At 43.1% G+C, this 18,526-nt stretch overlaps 2 protein-coding genes across 5 annotated transcripts in view; both read left to right on the top strand.

Annotated features, from left to right (window-relative positions):
* Positions 1-1,834: 1,834 nt before the first annotated feature.
* On the top strand, positions 1,835-10,495 carry LOC139343285 (cyclin-dependent kinase 5 activator 1-like). Its single transcript, XM_070980817.1, has 3 exons — positions 1,835-2,796; positions 4,162-4,808; positions 4,912-10,495. Exons 2-3 carry the CDS (start codon positions 4,293-4,295, stop codon positions 5,401-5,403), a joined length of 1,008 nt encoding a protein of 335 aa, XP_070836918.1. The 5' UTR covers positions 1,835-2,796; positions 4,162-4,292; the 3' UTR covers positions 5,404-10,495.
* A 2,477-nt stretch (positions 10,496-12,972) lies between these two features.
* Positions 12,973-18,526, top strand: part of LOC139342996 (vesicle-fusing ATPase) — a 35,383-nt gene continuing 29,829 nt past the window's right edge. The window contains exon 1 of one of the 4 annotated variants that reach the window (XM_070980363.1): positions 12,973-13,292. In XM_070980363.1, the coding sequence (XP_070836464.1) occupies positions 13,281-13,292 (12 nt within the window). In that variant the 5' untranslated portion in view covers positions 12,973-13,280. The remainder of the gene's footprint in view (positions 13,293-18,526) is intronic. The other 3 variants (XM_070980362.1, XM_070980360.1, XM_070980361.1) reach the window with 3 other exon arrangements.

Genomic DNA, 18,526 nt, shown 5'->3' with positions numbered 1-18,526 from the left:
AAGGTGTTAGTGCCATTAAATAGCAGCATGAAACAGGAGAATATAGAGAAAGACACCTCCTGATGTAGAACACCATGGTTCTGGTTGTTGGGTGCCACGTTATCGGTGCCTTCTGAGATGGGAGTCCTGAGGGTGGAACACAACAGATAGAGATTACAAAGACTTTCCACACAGTTTAACATGTGAATTGCACTGATAGCACTGTAACTGAGGAGATACATGGCAAAGAAAAAAAAAAGAAAGAAAGAAAAATATAAAGAAAGACAACATGTGTGCGATTGCTGAAATCCCATAAGTCAAAGCCGACATCAGCTGGTAATTATGTCGTCAAGGTCAACATGGCTGTGTGGCAGAATGATGCAAAACCCCTCTAACACAATCGGAAGTGCTCTGCAACTTCTCCATGTCATCCTTCACCTTTGAAACAGAGAATGGCCAAACAGCATAAAAGTAAATAGTGCAACACAGATAATAAGCTAAGAGCGTCTTTCATTTTGGACTCTCCAGCTCTGTGAAGATGCTACTGGTCAACAGCATAAAAACTTAACACACATTACCTTCACCCCCATAAACAAATCCCCTCATTGTGGTGACTCAGTTGCAAAGAATGAGAGGCAGGGAAAGTCTAACCTCTAACACATAATCCTAAAATACAGCAAGTGAATGGATTCTAGGAGATGGAGTGAAAAATGTTCAGACGATTGATGTTGCAGCTCAAGGAGGGGGTGACATTTTATTCATTTCTTCATTTTATTTGACACCTCTTGTAATTTCTATCTAAACAAGTACAGGTACGCGTCCAGTGTAGGGGCCATGGCTCAGGAGAGCAGGTCATCCACCAGTCAGAAGGCCGATGTCGATCGCTGGTACCTGCATGTGTCAAGTGTCCTGAGTCCCCATGTGTGAGTGTGTGAGTGCTGGCTTGTGCTTTAAAGCCCTTTGAGTGGTTGGTAAGACTAGGTACTCAGGATCTCATGGTGATAATCCTATCATTGTAGAAAGTGTCTCTTCAAATGGCCATTTGGTAATAACTAAAGGGAAATAAAGGCAAAGTTCTGTTATGTTTATTTGTATTTAGATGATGGTTGATTTTCTTTGCATATCAACTGTGAAATCAATACTCAATTTAAAGCCAAACATTCAGTATTCACTTGCTACTGAAAACATTGTTTGCTGAATTATATGCTTGCCTACAAATACATATCAGTTGCTGTGCAATAAATAAAATAATCTCTGTGTTACACTTGTGTTTTATTTCATTTATTGATTGTAGGTCTACCAATTAAACACATATATTCATCTAGTTATAAAAGCTGAGAAGAGGAGAATTGTGTATTTGGTGGAACAAACAAGTGACCCAGACGTCTAAATCATGGGGCCAGAATGTTTGTTTGTTTGTTTGTTTGTTTGTTTGTTTGTTTGTTTGTTTGTTTGTTTGTTTGTTTGTTGCCATTTGTTCGCTTGTTTGTTTTTTGTAAGGGTTCACAGGGCAAAAGAGTCGGAAACCTCTAGCTCAGTCTAGCTATTTCATGAGTGGAAGTGAAAAATATATACATTTTACTTTATAGAAAATCATAATCTGAAAAGTAACAAATAACCTTAAGTGTTAAATGAATGTTATGGAATAAAATGTACAGCATGGATGATGTAGTGGAAATGAACGAGCAGTGAAGCTGCAGCCTGCTGTGTGTAGTACAGTACGTCAGAGCAATGGAGGCACATTTAATTCATTTCACCATAGTTACTTTCTCGTAAATGATGACAGGGAGGTGTATCCACGCTTTTCTAATAATGTAATCTTTCTAATAACGAGACGAGCATCTCTCCATAACGCACATAAACTCGTGGACTGTCAGCAGTCATGAGCACATTTTCCTGTAGGCGCACTTGGCTCCCACAGTGTTCGTGGGGCTCGGCCTCCTCCAGCTGATTCATAAAATCCTCTGAGCTCCTCTTCAGCAGCCAGCCTCCTCCGCCTCAGCAGCAGCTTTGACACATCTGCTCGGCTGGTTCAGCACCTCGGACAGCGCACTCTCCGATAGGCTGCAGCCCGTCGGCGGCCAATGGCCTCAGCGGCGCGGCTGCGACAGCGACGTGCGGCAGCAGCAGCATCTCGGCTGCAGCCAATGAGAAGGCGCCGCTTCTCTCCCACATCCAACCCGAATAACTGCAGATGCCCGCATCAAAGCAGCGGGTCCCCCCCCCCCCCCCCCCTCCGCGCGCGCTCTCTCTCTGGCAGGTTTGCATAGCTGAGGGTATAAGCTGCTGTCTATTTTTGGAATTCATAGTGGCCATTTTTTTTTCTCTCTCTCGGTATTCTCCGCTTTGTTTTGATTTAGCTTTTTGGACCGATCGCCCCTGGAGCTGCTTTATTTACATCTGAGGGAGGTTTCCCGAGCCGTGAGCACCGTGGCGGGACATTAATAGCCGTGATCGTATAGATTTTCAGCTCTCAATGGAAGACATCTTCCTACTCGCTGCGAGCGAAGGAGTGAAGCACATTTCGCATCTGCCTCGCATCTGTATTCTCATCGACGAGCGAGGGACTTTCTATAAATGAAGCTGTGAGGGCGAAAAGGCAGCATCCACCGGGAGACCAACCTGTCCGCCTGCAGCGCTGGGGCTTGTCTATCATCAGGGACAGACGCGTTTTCACGCCCTGGACTCTGTGCTGGCGGTGCGGAAATCGAGCAGAGCGGCTGGAGAGCCTTTTCACATTTTGACCGCATTTGCCCAGCAGCCAGGGGGTCAAGGTGTGATATATGGATCCCACAAGAAGAGTCCATTAATTAGAAGGTAGGAAAAGACAGAGGCTTGTTGTGCTGCATATGGAAACAGCATCTTTTCATGTCTGCAGATGATAAAACATAAAACGGCTTAATGAGGGGGTTAGATAATGCTCAAATGCCAACAATATAGATGTAACCACCTAATGCACAGGTGTGTGACCGCCCTATTCTGCATATTTAGATGACTTCTGCTGACTAAAATAATAATAATAATGATCAGACCATCCCTCCAGGCAGCAGCATCATATTTGTTATGTTAGCTGTGGATGTGTGAGAGCACAGGCCTGGCAGCTGAGGTCTCTGAAGCTGCCTTGTGTTGGAGGGGCTGTTTTCAAGGCTTCCATTTTGAAGCTAAGATGGATGCTTGCGCACATTTCTTTCTCATGCGTCCGTGGCCTTATCTTGGTTCTTATATAATGCTGATGGATGCCGGAGCGCACGCTGACGGGAGAGACGATGCATATGCGTTATGTAGGGAGACATCAGCGACAAGGTTTCATCACAGACATTAAGGCTGGAGTGCAGATTAAAAGCGAAAGGAAGTCTGAGGTCGCCTCTTCCTCTGCTCTGTACATTACTGCTGTGAAGGAATGCCATTAAATCATGTAGCTATAGGATGTATGAGGTTTTCAGTCATGCTGAGATAAACTACAAGAAAACCATTTCTGCATACTGTTCTATTAAGTTCTGCTTATTAACATTTCATCATGGATGCATGTTGGGGTATTTTTTTCTAGTAAAAACAGTGGTTTGAGCAAAAACAACAACAATAAAAACCCCACATAACTGAACTCATGGTCCACTTATTGGCTATTTATGGCCCTTTCAACCATATTTCATGGTCTTCTTCAGCGAATGAGGCTTGCTCAGTTGACATGGTTGCTAGGGGACACCATGGAAAAATCCATCTGGTTGGTTACATCCATCCTGGGCCAGCTCCATCAGCTGAGGAAGACTGTGACATGAGGCTGTTGGCTTCACATAAAACGAACACACGGACTGTGATGACTTTGCTTCTGACTCACTCGTCACAAAATAAGTAAAAATGCAATTGTGAGAATTCTTTTCTGACCTTGGAAACTAACAAAAACAAAAATCTTAACTCAAGGTCCACATCCTTGTGCTTAAAAGCTCCAGAAAAAAAACAGTTAAAAACTGAAGTGTGAAGGTTCATTCTTGACTTTGAAAACAGGAGCTTGATCAAAAAAAAGACAAAAAATAACAATAATATTTAAATTAAAAAGTCATCTTTAATTAACTTTGATGGATTTGTTCTTAATGTTTGCTGCTAATGGCTGAACTGTGCATTGTTTGTTACGTGTAATGTAACTAACGGACAGCAGTGCTACTCTTTCCTGTTCTTTGCTCACAGGTTCGACTTCCTCCAGAAGTGAGACGCTTTGGTCCTTTCTCAGCTCTTTGTCTAGACCAATCAAAGAGCTTTTCCCCCACTGCTCCCCATTCCACCCTTCCTCTCCCACCGCTAACTCTCACCCAGGCATCATGGGTACGGTGTTGTCGCTGTCACCCAGCTACCGCAAGGCAGTGCTATTTGAGGATGGCCCGGCCACGGTAGGCCACTACACAGCAGTCCAGAACAGCAAGAACGCCAAGGATGCTGCCGCAGCAGCCGCCAAGTCCCTCAAACGCCCCTCTATCATCAATGTTTTGCCATGGAAGCGCATTGTGGCCGTATCGGCAAAGAGGAAGGGCTCCAAGAAGCTGCAGTCCGACGTTGGCGATGGTGGGAAAGGGAGCTCCCCAGAGGGCCACGCCACCGCCATGACCAACTCGGCCTCCAATAGCTTGAAGTTGAAGAAGTCTCAGTCCTGCGCTAACCTCTCATCCTACTCGTCAAGCCAGGACCCCTCGGCCACTACCACCACTACCTCCTCCCACTTGCCCACCTCCAAGACCCTGGCTAATGTAGTCACTGTCGCTGCCAAAAAGAATTCCCTCACAGGCTCCGGGATCCAGCCGTCTACTGCAGCCGGCACGCCAAAGCGTGTCATCGTCCAGGTAACCCTAATCCCAGTTTATTTTATCTGTTTTTTAATCATTTTTATTTCCTTATTGCTGCCTCATTTCACCAATCCTTTCCCCTTTTCTATCCTTCCCTCAGGCCTCCACCAGCGAACTGATGCGCAGCCTGGGTGAGTTCCTGTGCCGTCGGTGTTACCGACTGAAGCGTCTATCCCCGACAGATCCAGTGTTGTGGTTGCGCAGTGTGGACCGCTCCCTCCTCCTACAGGGCTGGCAGGATCAGGGCTTCATCACACCAGCCAATGTGGTCTTCCTCTACATGCTGTGCCGCGACGTGGTCTCGTCCGAGGTGGCCTCGGAGCGCGAGCTGCAGGCCTCGCTGCTCACCTGCCTCTACCTGTCCTACTCCTACATGGGCAACGAGATCTCCTATCCGCTGAAGCCCTTCCTGGTCGAGGCAGAGAAGGAGGCCTTCTGGGACCGCTGCCTGGAGATCATCAACCGCATGAGCGGCAAAATGCTCCAGATCAACACCGACCCGCACTTCTTCACCCAGGTGTTTGCTGACCTGAAGAACGAGAGCAAGAAAGAGGAGGAGAAGACCAAACTCCTCATCGGCCTTGACCGATAAGAAGGAGCAGGGAGGGGGGAAGGAGGGAAGGAGGGAAAGAATGATGGCGGTAACAGGTTGAGGACGGGAGGACTAATGTAATGCAGTGCAGCGATACCTTTGAGCAGTGCTGTTGTCTGGCGTCTCTACTGGTTTGTCATCAATCAAATTTCCTGTTTGCAACCCAAAACAAAGAGCTCCTGAGATTAGACACAGCATTTAAATCCTCTGAGTTCAGTAATGAGCCATCTGAACACTAACAAGATTTCAGACAGACGCGGTAACTTAACTGCAGTTGGCCTACAGGGCACTTTTACCACAACAAAGCAGCTAAAATCAGGTTTGCTGTGGTGCTGACCACACCATCAACCACATTATTTGACATGATTGGAACTGATTAGATTCTCAAGATTGACTGCTTGTTGGAAATATCTGGGTCACTCAGCTCAGGATGTGACAGTCAAAGGCTTTAATGCAGAGATATGATCATTCGCTTTTCAAGAACAATGTAGCTGACAACAAAGACGAGGGAAGCTGTGTTTATCAGATGTCTGGCCAGCAGGGTGGGTGATGCGGCATTAACAGGCTGTGAGAAAGAGATCGCCATCATTAGTATCTGTTGTCTCAGGCCCAGAGACACACGTCAGTCTGACCTGTAGCTTGTTTCAGTGAGATAAGAAGTGAAATCTGATGTATTTTTCTGTCTTTTGATAAAAATGAATGGGCTTAGAAACGCCAGACAACAGAGATTTACTAATCAAGGGAGGATTTTATGAATATAAAGATACAGGATACTGATAGGATGATATTGTGTGATAGCATCCAGGCATTTTCGCTGTAGAGAAATGTCAGGGTAATGAAAAGAAGGGGCACCTTGCATGAGATCACTCCGTATGTCCGAGCACATGTCCACCCGCTTTTTGCCAACTCCACTGTACCTTATTCCTATTGTCCTGCCCTAGATTATTGCACTCACCAACACTGGTCACGAGGTCCACTTTAAGAGCATTAAATAACACCACAACATGGATGAGCTAGAATCAACCACAATGCAACTTGTCTGCAAGCTTGACAGACTGTGAAATTGAAGTCTCTATTTGTACTGAATTGTACTGTGGTGGATTAATTCATTCAAATCTTACGTAAAGTACTGTACTTGTAAGGGAACATTCGGGTTTATCTAGTCAAATCTGCTATGAATTGGGAGATCAGTTATTTTTAAGAGTATGAAATGCTAATCCCTTAGGCACAGATGAATAATCATTAAACTAGTCCTTCTGTAAGATGTTTACATCAACAACAACAACATGGGAAAATGCAATACTAACCTCTCCAGGGCAAATTTTACACAGGGAGTTCATTCATTCCTGCCTATTCCCCTGCACTTTCTCCTGCAGTCCACATTGGTGCTGTCCCAAAGGACCACAGGAAAACATTTTACTGAAAGAAAGAAAGAAAGAAAGAAAGAAAGAAAGAAAGAAAGAAAGAAAGAAAGAAAGAAAGAAAGAAAGGTTTCTGTTTTAAAACGCTGCACTCATGTTGTGTGCTTCATACTGTATGAATGGTGGTGCTGGGTCGCAGAGGACATGCTCAGAGAGTAGATCATGTGATCTGTCTCAACCAATGGGTCCACACATCAGAATGAAAGAAAATGTGATTATATATTTCAGGTGTGCGTGGGTGGGGGCAGACGCTTCAATTGTAGATGTGACTTTTCTTCCAAAATGACGTTTTGATGTTGCTGTCGCCGCTCGGCTCGAGGGACCTCCTCTGCTGTTTGAAGTGCCCCCCCCTCCTCTCTCCACTTTTTTCTCCACTCATTACTGTCCACAGCAACAAACTGAAATGACGTTCTCTCTCTGTTCTGTCCATCTGCTCCAGTCTGGTCTGAACTGGTCCTGTCCAGAGTCTGGTCCAGTCAAATCCAGCTGTCCCATATTTAGAAACTCTGGTCTGCTGACCCGATGGCTTACTTATTCACTGAGTTGTTTGACATGCATGTGTGCTTCTATAGGTTTCCTAGCATGCTGCTTTGTGTTGGGCACACCGCACCACATGTTACAGAAGAGACTGAGCGGTTGCCATGCTGAACTGCTAACAGCTAGACTCAGTGATGTGACATCCAGGCAGCACAGAGACTGTCTAATGAAGGAAGTGTGTGAAAGGGTAGTTGTAATCTTGCCTATGCTGCACACACATTGATAAAGGCGAGTCCAAGCACTGGATCTTCATTGGGAATTCCGCTGTTCTTCGCTCCATGGTGCTTATGGGCCTAAAAGACCCAGAAAGCAGTTACAACCTTGCTGGGCTTAAAAAAAACCTCAAAATCCAGCAAGTGTTTGGGTCATTTTTTTGGATATTTAATGTATACTCCAGTGATTCACCTTTACAGTTTACAAGAGACAAAAAGAACGATCAAAATCAAAGCAGCAGATATCAAGATAACCTGACTTTTAGTCCTTTTAGTCCTTGCCTTGATGATGTCACATCACTCAGTCTAACCGTAGCCAATAAACTGTCTACAATTTTAGAAAAGCTCTGCCTTCTCAAACAGGACAGAGATCTTGTGCCATATCATTCTAAAGACTCATTATTTCATACAAAAAAACAACAAAACACTCAAAGAAACATGAGCCAACTCAAAGTCTCTGACTGCTGAACAAGAAAGACTACAAAGGAATCACGAATAAGCTTCTCCACGATGTTACTACATCATGCCTGAGATGTAGACCGTAAAGGAGGGACTTTGTACGGGTGGCAAGGAAGCTTGTGATTTTAATACATAGTGAACTTTTATGTGTAACTTTGCAAAATGTAAGCCAAAATTGGAGTCATCCACAGCTGGAGCATTCAGCATTCTGTTCGTGAATTTATCATTTCTGAAAAATGATATTTGGCCTGGTCTCTTACTGGATACAAAATTGAAATTGCAGATCCCCATTTACTAAAGAGACGTGTGGAATGGGATTTTAGAACCACAGCAGAATATCATGCCTGTTTCCAGACTGGCTGTCTCCTTGATGCAGGTGGTGTTTTAACCCTTGTTGTGTTTGGTGTTCAGATGCTAAATGACTGGGCTGCAGTAGGTACCATGGTGTAAAAATAATGTAGCCTTGATTCTGTAAGACCTCATGAGAAAAATATGCACACAAAGAATGAGTCCATGGCAAACAGCTTGTTTACACGTCCTTCCTCCAAGCTGTTTCCAATGGGTTGAACAGTACACAAGTAGCATTTCTCTGAATGGCATTTCTAAGACAACTGTTATATCTTTTTTTTCTTAATTTGTTGTACCTAAAGATCCAAACTGCAAGTAGTAGGTTTGTTGGGAATTATAGCAGGTTCATGGACAAACGACAAAGGTGACCAATCCTCCTTTCCATGACAAGACATTTGGCGAAGCTCCAGTGAAAAACAGAAATTTGGGTTTTTATACACTGCAATGATTTGACTATCGCCCATATTCAGCAGAGAAATGATGAACTTTTATGTTGAGATTAAGATCTGTTACCTGATGCGGGTTCTTTCTGGTAAATCTTATGGTTTAATTGACCGTTGGCTAATCCGTTACTGTTGCCACACCTACAAGCTTTCTGTTCTCACATAGCACATATTACAGAGAGAACAGTGACAGCAGTGGAAGATTTATGATGAATGAAACTGTGGGCTTTCAATTTCAGACAGAAGTAGGCAAAACATTTGGCTGTCAATTTCTCATGTTGAGCTTGTTGCTGGCAGATTTTGTCAACTGTCGCGAGCTAATGATGCTAATGTTAGCTCAGTGAGTTGGTTAAAAAGCTGTCTCTGGCTGACTTATTATTATTCCAGCTGAACTGTGTCTGTAAAAGGGCTCTTAAATATGCAGTTGATGGCTACATACATGATGTCATGCTAAAGCTAACAGGTCCTGGGCAAAAAGCTAGCGTCCCCACCAGCTATATTGTAACTAACATTTTGATAAGGGAAAATTTAAAATCAGACTGTCTTTGTCTGTCAGTATTTCAGGTAACACTGGCTAAAGCTGCATGTCCCAGATAATAAAAAGCAGTCAGAGGTTGCTGGAGTGTAAACTGCCCCAGATCCAGAAAAGAGCAGGACAGAGATGCTAATTTGATATCTTAAACTCTGATAGCGTCACAGAGGATGTGCTCTTTATGAATGTGAATTTTTATGTCACCTGTAGCTCCACAAACGAATGCACTGTATGTGCTTCCTGGCCGTGGAGGTAAAGCTGCAGTTACACCTGGAGCTACTAAGCTACTTAGTTTGTCATGCTAAAGCTTACCACAGCAAATAAACACACACTTTTATCCATCCCTTACACTTTAAACTACCGAATATCTCTCTTACTACATTACTATGTACATCACTGAGGCGTGTAGAGAAATCCAAAGCTTGCCAGGTCTGCTATGCCTCATCACATTTGCTAAGCTGATTAAAGAAACGCTGTTCGAGGGCGTAATTTAGCAGACGGTCAATTCTACTAATTTCTATTAAATTTAGATTTGACACCATATCAGAATTTTCCATGTTCACTGTTCAATAGCATGTGGATGTCAGATGACATTTTTTGACAGACAAGAGGAGAGATGATGCAGTTCTCTGTAAAACAAAGGGACGGATGAGCAAAAGTCCCTTAAGATTTCTCACTATTTTTCACTTCCACCTGCTCCGGTCCCTCCGGCTGTGCAGGGTCAATAAAAAAGAGACGAGGAAGCCAGGACAGGAAACTTGTCCTCTGAATGAACCTTTTTTCTAGAATTAGAGAGAGAAGTATGGGTTGACTGCCCCCCTCCTATATAGGCTCTCATCATTGATCAACTTATAACTATGTGCCATATTTTATCTTGCAACACGTACAAGACAAAAACTATCGTGTAACATATGAAGCTTATGATAATGACGATGAAGTTATTATGGTTTTCCTTCCTTTTCATTTGTGAATCATATTGTGTAAGCAGGAATCTTTGTTGAACAAAAGTCAAGGCTACTAGTGTTACTAGAGTGCTGATGCTGCAGTCTGTTACTCTGTGGATGTATGAATATGTATGTGAGAAATAAGAATAATTTGATCAACTGTTACAGGTACTTTATATAAAAACCTTTACAAGCATGGTCTCCTCTGTTTGTTTTTCAGGTCATGTGATTTCTTAGATGTTATCATCCTTCAGAGACACTTCTTAGTCTGACCACAGCAAGGCAGCACTGAGGTGTTGAAGTGGTCTACAGCAGCTGCTGGTGAGGCTGCTGGAGAGTAGATGTAGTTTAGGAATGAAGTGGCATTTGGGGAGTTTTTTTTATGTAGGAAAAGGCCCCTAACAGGCAATGCAATTGTTGTTTGGTGACTCTCGAGCACCAAAGTGGGTGTAGCGTTGACAGATGTTGTACCAAGAGAGCAATCAGCAGTGGTGGAGGAAGTACTCAGATCCTAAAGTAAAAGCAGAAATGCTATTTTATAAAAACACTTCATTATAAGTAAAAGTTCTGAATTCTAAATGTTACTGAAGTAAAAGTAAATCATTATCAGCAAAATTTACTCCCAAAAGTAAAAGTGCCAATTAAGAATAATTCCTTTTACTGGTGGTTGAATTTAAGTAGTACTGTACTTTGGTACAAATTTGAGGTACTTGTACTTTATTTGAATATTCTTAATTTTATGCAATGAACTTGTATTCCACTACATTTGTCTGACAACTTATAATTTTAAATACTTTGTATAGCACTGGGTAGACTATAGTGTATGTATAATAGAAAATTAGCATAAAAATTGAAATACTCAAGTAAAGTACAAGTATTTAAAGATTGTATTTAAGCATAGCAGTAGAGTAAATGTACTTTGTTACTGTCCACGACTGGCCATCAAAGATGAATAGAATTCTAGCTGGGGTGATAAAAGTCCCGCAAGGAGATGTTGGCCTGTGAGAGTTTTAAGAAAAGTCCAACTCACATCAGTCTTCCTGCACAAATACTCCGAAAGGATTTGGACAAAACACAAGTCTGTTTAGGTGAACAGTCCTAACACACTACAAATGTATAGGAGCTGAGTGAACTCAAGAAAAAAGTCAACCAGCCACAAGCCTCTCTGGATTTGCTCAACTTTAGGGCCACTTAGCTGTGTCAGCTCCAGTTCATGCACAAAGACATGTTTAACACCCGCGACAACCAGGGACGCTGCGACATGGTGGTGTCTTACATCCTACCCTGAAGGCCTGTAATATACAGCCACAGAAACATTACTGTGTAATGTGTCACAAACCAAGAGTTTGGGCTTGTGATTCGTGTAGAAATAAAGTATAAGAATGATTCTAATGCCGACATAAAAATACATTTGTATGTTAGCATCAGTGCTCACAGTGGCTTGGTGTCACAGTGGTTGTCCTCTCTATTGTGCTGCATGAGCACAGGCTCATGCCTTTACAAATACTGCAGCTCTACAGTGTGAATATCATGCAAGTGAGCAAGTTAAAATATTTCAGCATGTCATTTCCCCCAGTTAAATGTCTGATTGACCTCTTGTACCTTTGCAGAAATTAGGTTTCGTATCTTTACACCAACTCCACATAAGGGGGTCAATTTCCTACTGAAAGTCACAGGGACCTTTCATTCTTACATTTTTTTTTACGTTATATATGTGTGCGTGTGTGTGTGTGTGTGTGTGTGTGTGTGTGTGTGTGTGTGTGTGTGTGTGTGTGTGTCTATATATAACACACGCACACACACATTACACACACTAAATAGCTTTGTAGCCTCTCTGCTTAGTAGCTAGAGAATTAGACTCATAGTTTATGAATTTGATGATAGGACCTAAATGCCTTTAAGACCTTACTGACTGTTACATGGATGGCACCCTGTTAATTATTTTTGCATTCATATGTACAGTATGTATATAATGATTTGTCATTTAAAACATTTATTCTATTCCTTGTCATGTAATGTTGACATGGCTGTTAAAGACACATCAAATGCTCTCGGGGACACCAGGTGATTCATCATTAATCAGGTTTGACTGAGACATCTCAGACTCAACCGCCGCTCATTCATCAGGATATGAAAAGTGATCGCAGTGTAGTAACTAAATCCAATCATTAGGACTAGCTGAGAACTAATATAGAAGCTGTAAGACTGACTGCAAACTACATGCAGATCTGTCACATAATGCATAAAGAGGCGCTGAATTCGGTCAGCCCGTGTGGGCGGTGCTGCAGTTTAATTGCTCTTGCTGTGCTCAGCAGCCTGATGATGTTTTTTCCCTGTATGCGATGCTTGTCACTGTTCCGCTGGCTCCCTTATATTCCACTCTTTTACTGTTTTTTTCTTGTCTCAGCAGCTTTTCATTGCTGCGGTGTGACAGCCCAGGGTCCCTCAGATGGAGAGGGGGCGCTGTCCATGGTGCTGAGAGCTGATCCCAAATCCACGATATTTACCAAAATAAAAGAGGATGTTTTATAAAATCATGGAACAAGTAAAGATGATAAATAGCAGCAAAACTGTTGCAAATAAATTCAATTTTTCTGCTCCAATTGTGAAATGAAGGCCGGTGGAGATACGTTAACACAATCTCATTTACTGTCCGATCAATGATCGTCAATGAAAAGCGCGAGCAGCCCCGTCAAATGCGCGCGCACGTGCCCAGACTGCCGCGGAGCATCTTGTGTTTTGCCCACTTTTGTCAATCTGCCACGTGAGTGTCTCCGCACGGCAGAGGCTCATGGAGAGACGAGGGATCCTCCTCAACTGCACGCGAGCTAATCGCCACGCTTCCGCTTGAATCAGCCAATCAGAGCAAGGTGCGCTGCGGCTTATAAACCCATCTGCTGTCGAGCCTTTCCGCTCACTGTCCCCGCTGTCCTATGAATCATTGACCCGAGCTGCATCCTTGATCTACCGTAACCGTGAAGATGGCGGCCCGGGTAAGATATATGTTATATTTCTATATGTTTATTACAAAATATAATGTCCTCGTGTTTTTATCCTGGAAATAAGAGAAAAGATACACAGGGCGTAAAATGTCGGTCGAGCGTTGCAGTCTTGGTACCTTTAGCGCCTGAATGTCACCGCGACAGCAGGATGTGGTGCTTATTTCACATGATTGCAGACCTCGTAACCCTGGCATGTGCTGGGGGAGTCATTTCCGCCAAGACTGCGCACTAGCTCCAGCATCATCCCCCTCAGCCTGCTGACCGCTGCCTTCAGTGGGAGCATCGCTGCTTAATCCTGAGCTCTGCGTGCCCTTGAGCCGACGCGGCTGCGTAAAGAGCACCGAGCAGCCTTTACGAGCAACGCATCCGAGATAACAGAGTGGTCGTTTTGTGAGGAGTGGTCAGAACAGCGCGGCACATCGTGTGCAAGCAGCCCGTATGCAGCATGTCAACATGCATTTGATGGTGTTGGACTAAACTGAGGGTCTGCTTTAGCCTGCGAGTCTGTTTGCGGTGTGGAGCAGCAAAGAGGTGCACGGCTGGCTGGTGGAGTGTGTACACATGTGTGTCAGTGGTTGTGTATGACCTGCCGACGTGCAGGGAGGATGATGTCAGGTACCCAGTGTCAGCCTGCCCTGTCTGCTCGCACTGTCATCCCACAGGGACGCAGCTGTGGCTTCATTTGACAAGCAGGGTAGAACTGAGGTCCCCTCTGTAGACTTAAAGCTTAACATTCCCCTTATTCTTTTTGATCTGCATCTTAAAAGTAGAATCTGCTGCTGCTGCTGCTGCTGCTGCTGCTGCTAATAATAATAATAATAATAATAATAATAATAATAATAATAATAATAATAATGCAAAAACTGTAATTAGTAAAGGTAAGGCAACACTGCAGTTGCATTTGCTGCATCATTATATTCCTGGTGGAAGCAGGTTTGCACAAAAATTTAGCAAACTGAGCACAGATGGAGATATTGGTCTTTCAAAGTTGCGATACTATCCTTCCATCCTTTTAAAAATAAACATAGAAAAGCATCCAAACCTCAAAAGTTGCATGTTGAGTCTTTGCTGTTCTTGTACATCATTCTAGCTCTGAAACATTTTGACTCATGAGTAATGAGGAATAGTTCTATTTTTGGAAAATTTACTTACTTCCTGGGGGAAAGTTAGATGAGAAGATTGATACCACTTGCATGTCTGTGTAGTAAATATGAGGCTACCGCCAGCAGCTTTTTAGCTTAGCTTAGCATAAAGACTGGAAACAAAGGGAAAGAGTTAGCCTTGCTCTGACCGAAGGTAACAAAATCCACCGACCAGCAACTCATAAGATCACCAGTAAACACAGAATGTCGTTATGTTTGTTTCATCCATACAAAAAAATAAAGTGTAAAAAAAAGCAGTAACTTCCTGAAATCTCTTCTGGTTGCCTGGCAACTGTTTAAAGGCAAGGAATAGTCACATAACGCCCTCATGAACAAATTGTCGCTTTGACACTTCTGTTTCCTGTCTTGTTGCTGTAGCTGTAGTTAGTATGATTTTACTCTAAAATGATGTGATGCAGCTTAAAATCCAGGGCGGCACATCCATTTATGTCATGCTGTCTTACATATTTTTGAGTTTTTTGATCTGTTGCAGTCATGCTTGGGTAGGCACGGTATGACATTGTCATGGTATGACAGTATGTGCTATTACAGTAGTATTAGTAGTATAATGCCCCTTAAAGGAATGAAAACAGAAGGCTTTTATTTATTCATGTTATTGATATATGGCCTATTTTTAATAATAATATCACAGTACAAATCAATATTTTTTAACAACACTAATGCAATAATTCAATACTGTTTTAAGGAAATGCACAGAGTATGATAACTTTCCAACCACAATACAACGCTGCAAGCCTGTGTCATTGTGCAGAGTCATGATGCAAGGTGCCAACAGCTTTAGCATTACACAGCAAGACTGTCTCATTGTGCTCGTGTTAGTCTGCAGAGAGAGTGAATGTAAATCATGCATACTTAAAAATGAGTGTGTACCTAGATATGGTACACTTCATCAGAAGCCTTATTCATAACCTCTCAGAGCAGGCATGCAGGTGTTCAACAGCTCATTCACTAGTTTCACCCATTCATTGCTTGAGCTTGCAAGGTAGATATGAAGAACAGCACATGCAGAAGTGAAAGTCAGGGGTTAGTACATGCCATTAGGTGGGTGCTTTCACCTGAAGAACCTGATGCTTGTGCATAGATCTTTATCAGACTTGTCTCAGGGTAAGCGTGAGGGCTACATCACACCTACAGAAGACACAGTGTGAGTCTTTGCTAATAATCAGCAAATCACAGTTAAAGCTCAGCTGAAGAAACAAGCAAGAATCTGCATAAAGCCGGAGGGAAGCGCTGACCCGTCAGTGCACTGAGTCCATTTTTACTGCAGAGCCCAGACAGGCTACAACAGCAGCATTTTATTTAACAGTGTAGCCGCTGCTGTGCCTCAACAGTCTGAACACTGCTGAGCTGTGGATGAGGCACAGCCCCTGAGGGGCTTCAGTCAGTGCTGCGACGAATGGCTGAATGCCAAATAATTACAACTAATAACTAGTATAATAACCAATTGATGCCTAAAGCAGTCTGAATAACTTCAATAACTCAGTTAGTTTTAAATGTGACTCCATTAAACATCAATATATGGTAACACTGAATTGCTCAGCACTGATATTGCAAACATGGTTTTCTCTAAAACTTAAAACATTGCTGCACAGCGTTTATTCTGTCTTCTCTCTTTTGTTGGGTAGTGACCGCTACACGCTGTATCTGTATGACATTTTCGGTGTTTTCCACTTAAATTAGATTTGAGGAACATTTTCTAGGCTGCACGGTGGCGCAGCAGGTAGGGCGCGTGCCTCACAGCAACAAGGTCCCCGGTTCGATTCCCGGGTCGGGCCTTTCTGTGTGAAGTTTGCATGTTCTTCTCGTGCATGCTTGGGTTCCTCCCACAGTCCAAAAACATGCTCATTAGGTTGATTGGTGACTCTAAATTGACCCTAGGTGTGAGTGTGAGGGTGAATGGTTGTTTGTGTATATACGTTGCCCTGCGATCGGCTGGCGACCGGTCCAGGGTGTACCCTGCCTCCCGCCCGTTGACAGCTGAGATAGGCTCCAGCCCCCCAGGGATAAGCAACATAGAAAATGGATGGATGGATGGAACATTTTCTGCCAGTCAATACAAAAGCTATTATATACACCAGCCTTGTTTATTGGTTATGCATGATAAGGTGCATCCAGAAGCAATCCACATAAAGCGACAGAAATAATTCACATCAGCTTCATTTACATGTAGGTTTGGATGTAAGAGCATGGATTTCCATCTGTCTGCCATGTTGATACAAGTGTGTGTGTGCATGGAAATAGGAGAAGCAATGGTACATTCCTCCTCGTGGTCATCCAGCATGAGTCAAACACGTCCACCGGCGTGTTGTTTGAGTCTCTCTGCTGCTGACACACACACACACACACACACACACACACACACACACACACACACACACACACACACACACACACACACACACACACTCAGATAGCCTACGCTCACTTGCCCAGCAGACGATGTGCTGTTGCTGGGCATACTGACGCTTGTCAGAGGGAGTCAGGACACAACAAACAGCTCCACAGAGTGACAGCAGAACAGACTCTTCATCACTCTCAAACAAGAAAATGTTGCCATATAAAGTAAAGCAAGGCAGTAATGAAAAAACACAATGTAGGATGGGAAATGAATGATTCAAAGCTTAATATCACCTTGATAAATCTCTATCATCTCACCATTTATATCACCTATGTGCCTGATGGTGCTGGCAGAAAAGTTGTTTTGAAAATCATCTCTCCCAGTTCTCAATTCCAAAGCAGGTGATGGCCTGTTTGTCAAAGATAGTCATGAATTGTTCATAGCTTCATAATTATCCTGCCAGGAAAGCTTTCAGTGAGGGAGAGGATGTGCACACTCTGGGTGTTACACCAACTTGCTGTATCTGACCCTATGTGCTGCATTCCCTGTGGAGGGAGAAGGTAAAAAGAGAATCCATCAATAATGCCAAAATAAGAAACACTGTGGTTTGCTTGTCCTGATGCTGATTCCAGGCTGGGCTGTTTCCTGATTCAAGCACGAGGCTTTCACTGACTGTCCGCCGGCGTAGGAAGATGCAGAGATACAGTGAACACACAGCTGCTAGCTTGTCATGGTGCATCTGATCAAATGATCAAACCTACTGATTTTGCTCTAAATTAGTCATTTGACCAAAAAAAAAAAAAAATACTGGCCATGGCCTCAGCCTGGTAATAGTTGGCACCATGAGAGTGGGAAAGAGACTGTATAACAACATGACACATGCTTAATGGCTAACATTAGCCTAATGATCACATTACAATAGTTAATTTAGATAAACATTTGCAGTAACAGTAACAGTAAACAACTGTAAAGGCAGCAAGTCAGTATTATTAATATTTCAATGTTGAAAACATGAAATCTTATACATTCTTGATTAAATGGCACTTTCAAAATAAACAAATTCTTTAAAAATAACTGATTCAAAGTAGATTTTTCAACCTCAGTCATATATCAACCTTTCTGACCAGAACTTCCTGTTGAATTAACCACTGTTCCTGTCTGTCCAGACTCTAAATGCACAGTATCACTGCATGCACACAGTGCTTAACGTTGAGAAATCCCAAGCTCGACAGAACTGCCATAGTCATGGTTGCTGAGTCATGATTTGACAACTGTAAACCACAGCCAAAGTCTTTATTCTAATATGCAGCATCTTTAAATATTAAGATGCATATGGATGATCAGACCCTTAAAGAAGGGCTTGTGCAGTTTGGTGAGCTGTTGATGGATTATTGATCTGCTATCTTAAATGGTGAATTGACCTCAGGATTCACACAGGGATTGTCTGTGTTTGCCTTGTGCACTTAAAGGTCCAGAGTGGAAGAGCTACTGGCAGAAATGGAATATAATATTTATGAGTATGTTCATCTGAGTATAATCAGCTGAAACTAAGAGCAGTTGTTTTTCTCACCTTAGAATGAGCTCTTTATATCTACAGAGGGAGCCGGTCCTCTTCACAGACAAACTAAACAGTGACTCTGGAGAGTGCCTCTCAGGTTTTTCGTGTTTTCTGTGGCCACTGTGCAGGGGGGGGGCGAGGAGCTTTCAATTGGTTGCAATCTGTA

The sequence above is a fragment of the Chaetodon trifascialis genome, chromosome 15 (assembly GCF_039877785.1).
Source record: "Chaetodon trifascialis isolate fChaTrf1 chromosome 15, fChaTrf1.hap1, whole genome shotgun sequence".
In the NCBI taxonomy this organism is placed as follows: domain Eukaryota; kingdom Metazoa; phylum Chordata; class Actinopteri; order Chaetodontiformes; family Chaetodontidae; genus Chaetodon; species Chaetodon trifascialis.
This window is presented reverse-complemented; position numbering and strand designations above follow the sequence as displayed.

Coding starts and splice junctions, on each gene's coding strand:
- LOC139343285 (XM_070980817.1), top strand. CDS start 4,293: ATGGGTACGGTGTTGTCGCTGTCACCCAGCTACCGCAAGGCAGTGCTA. Junction 4,809..4,911: donor CAAAGCGTGTCATCGTCCAG/GTAACCCTAATC, acceptor TCCTTCCCTCAG/GCCTCCACCAGCGAACTGAT.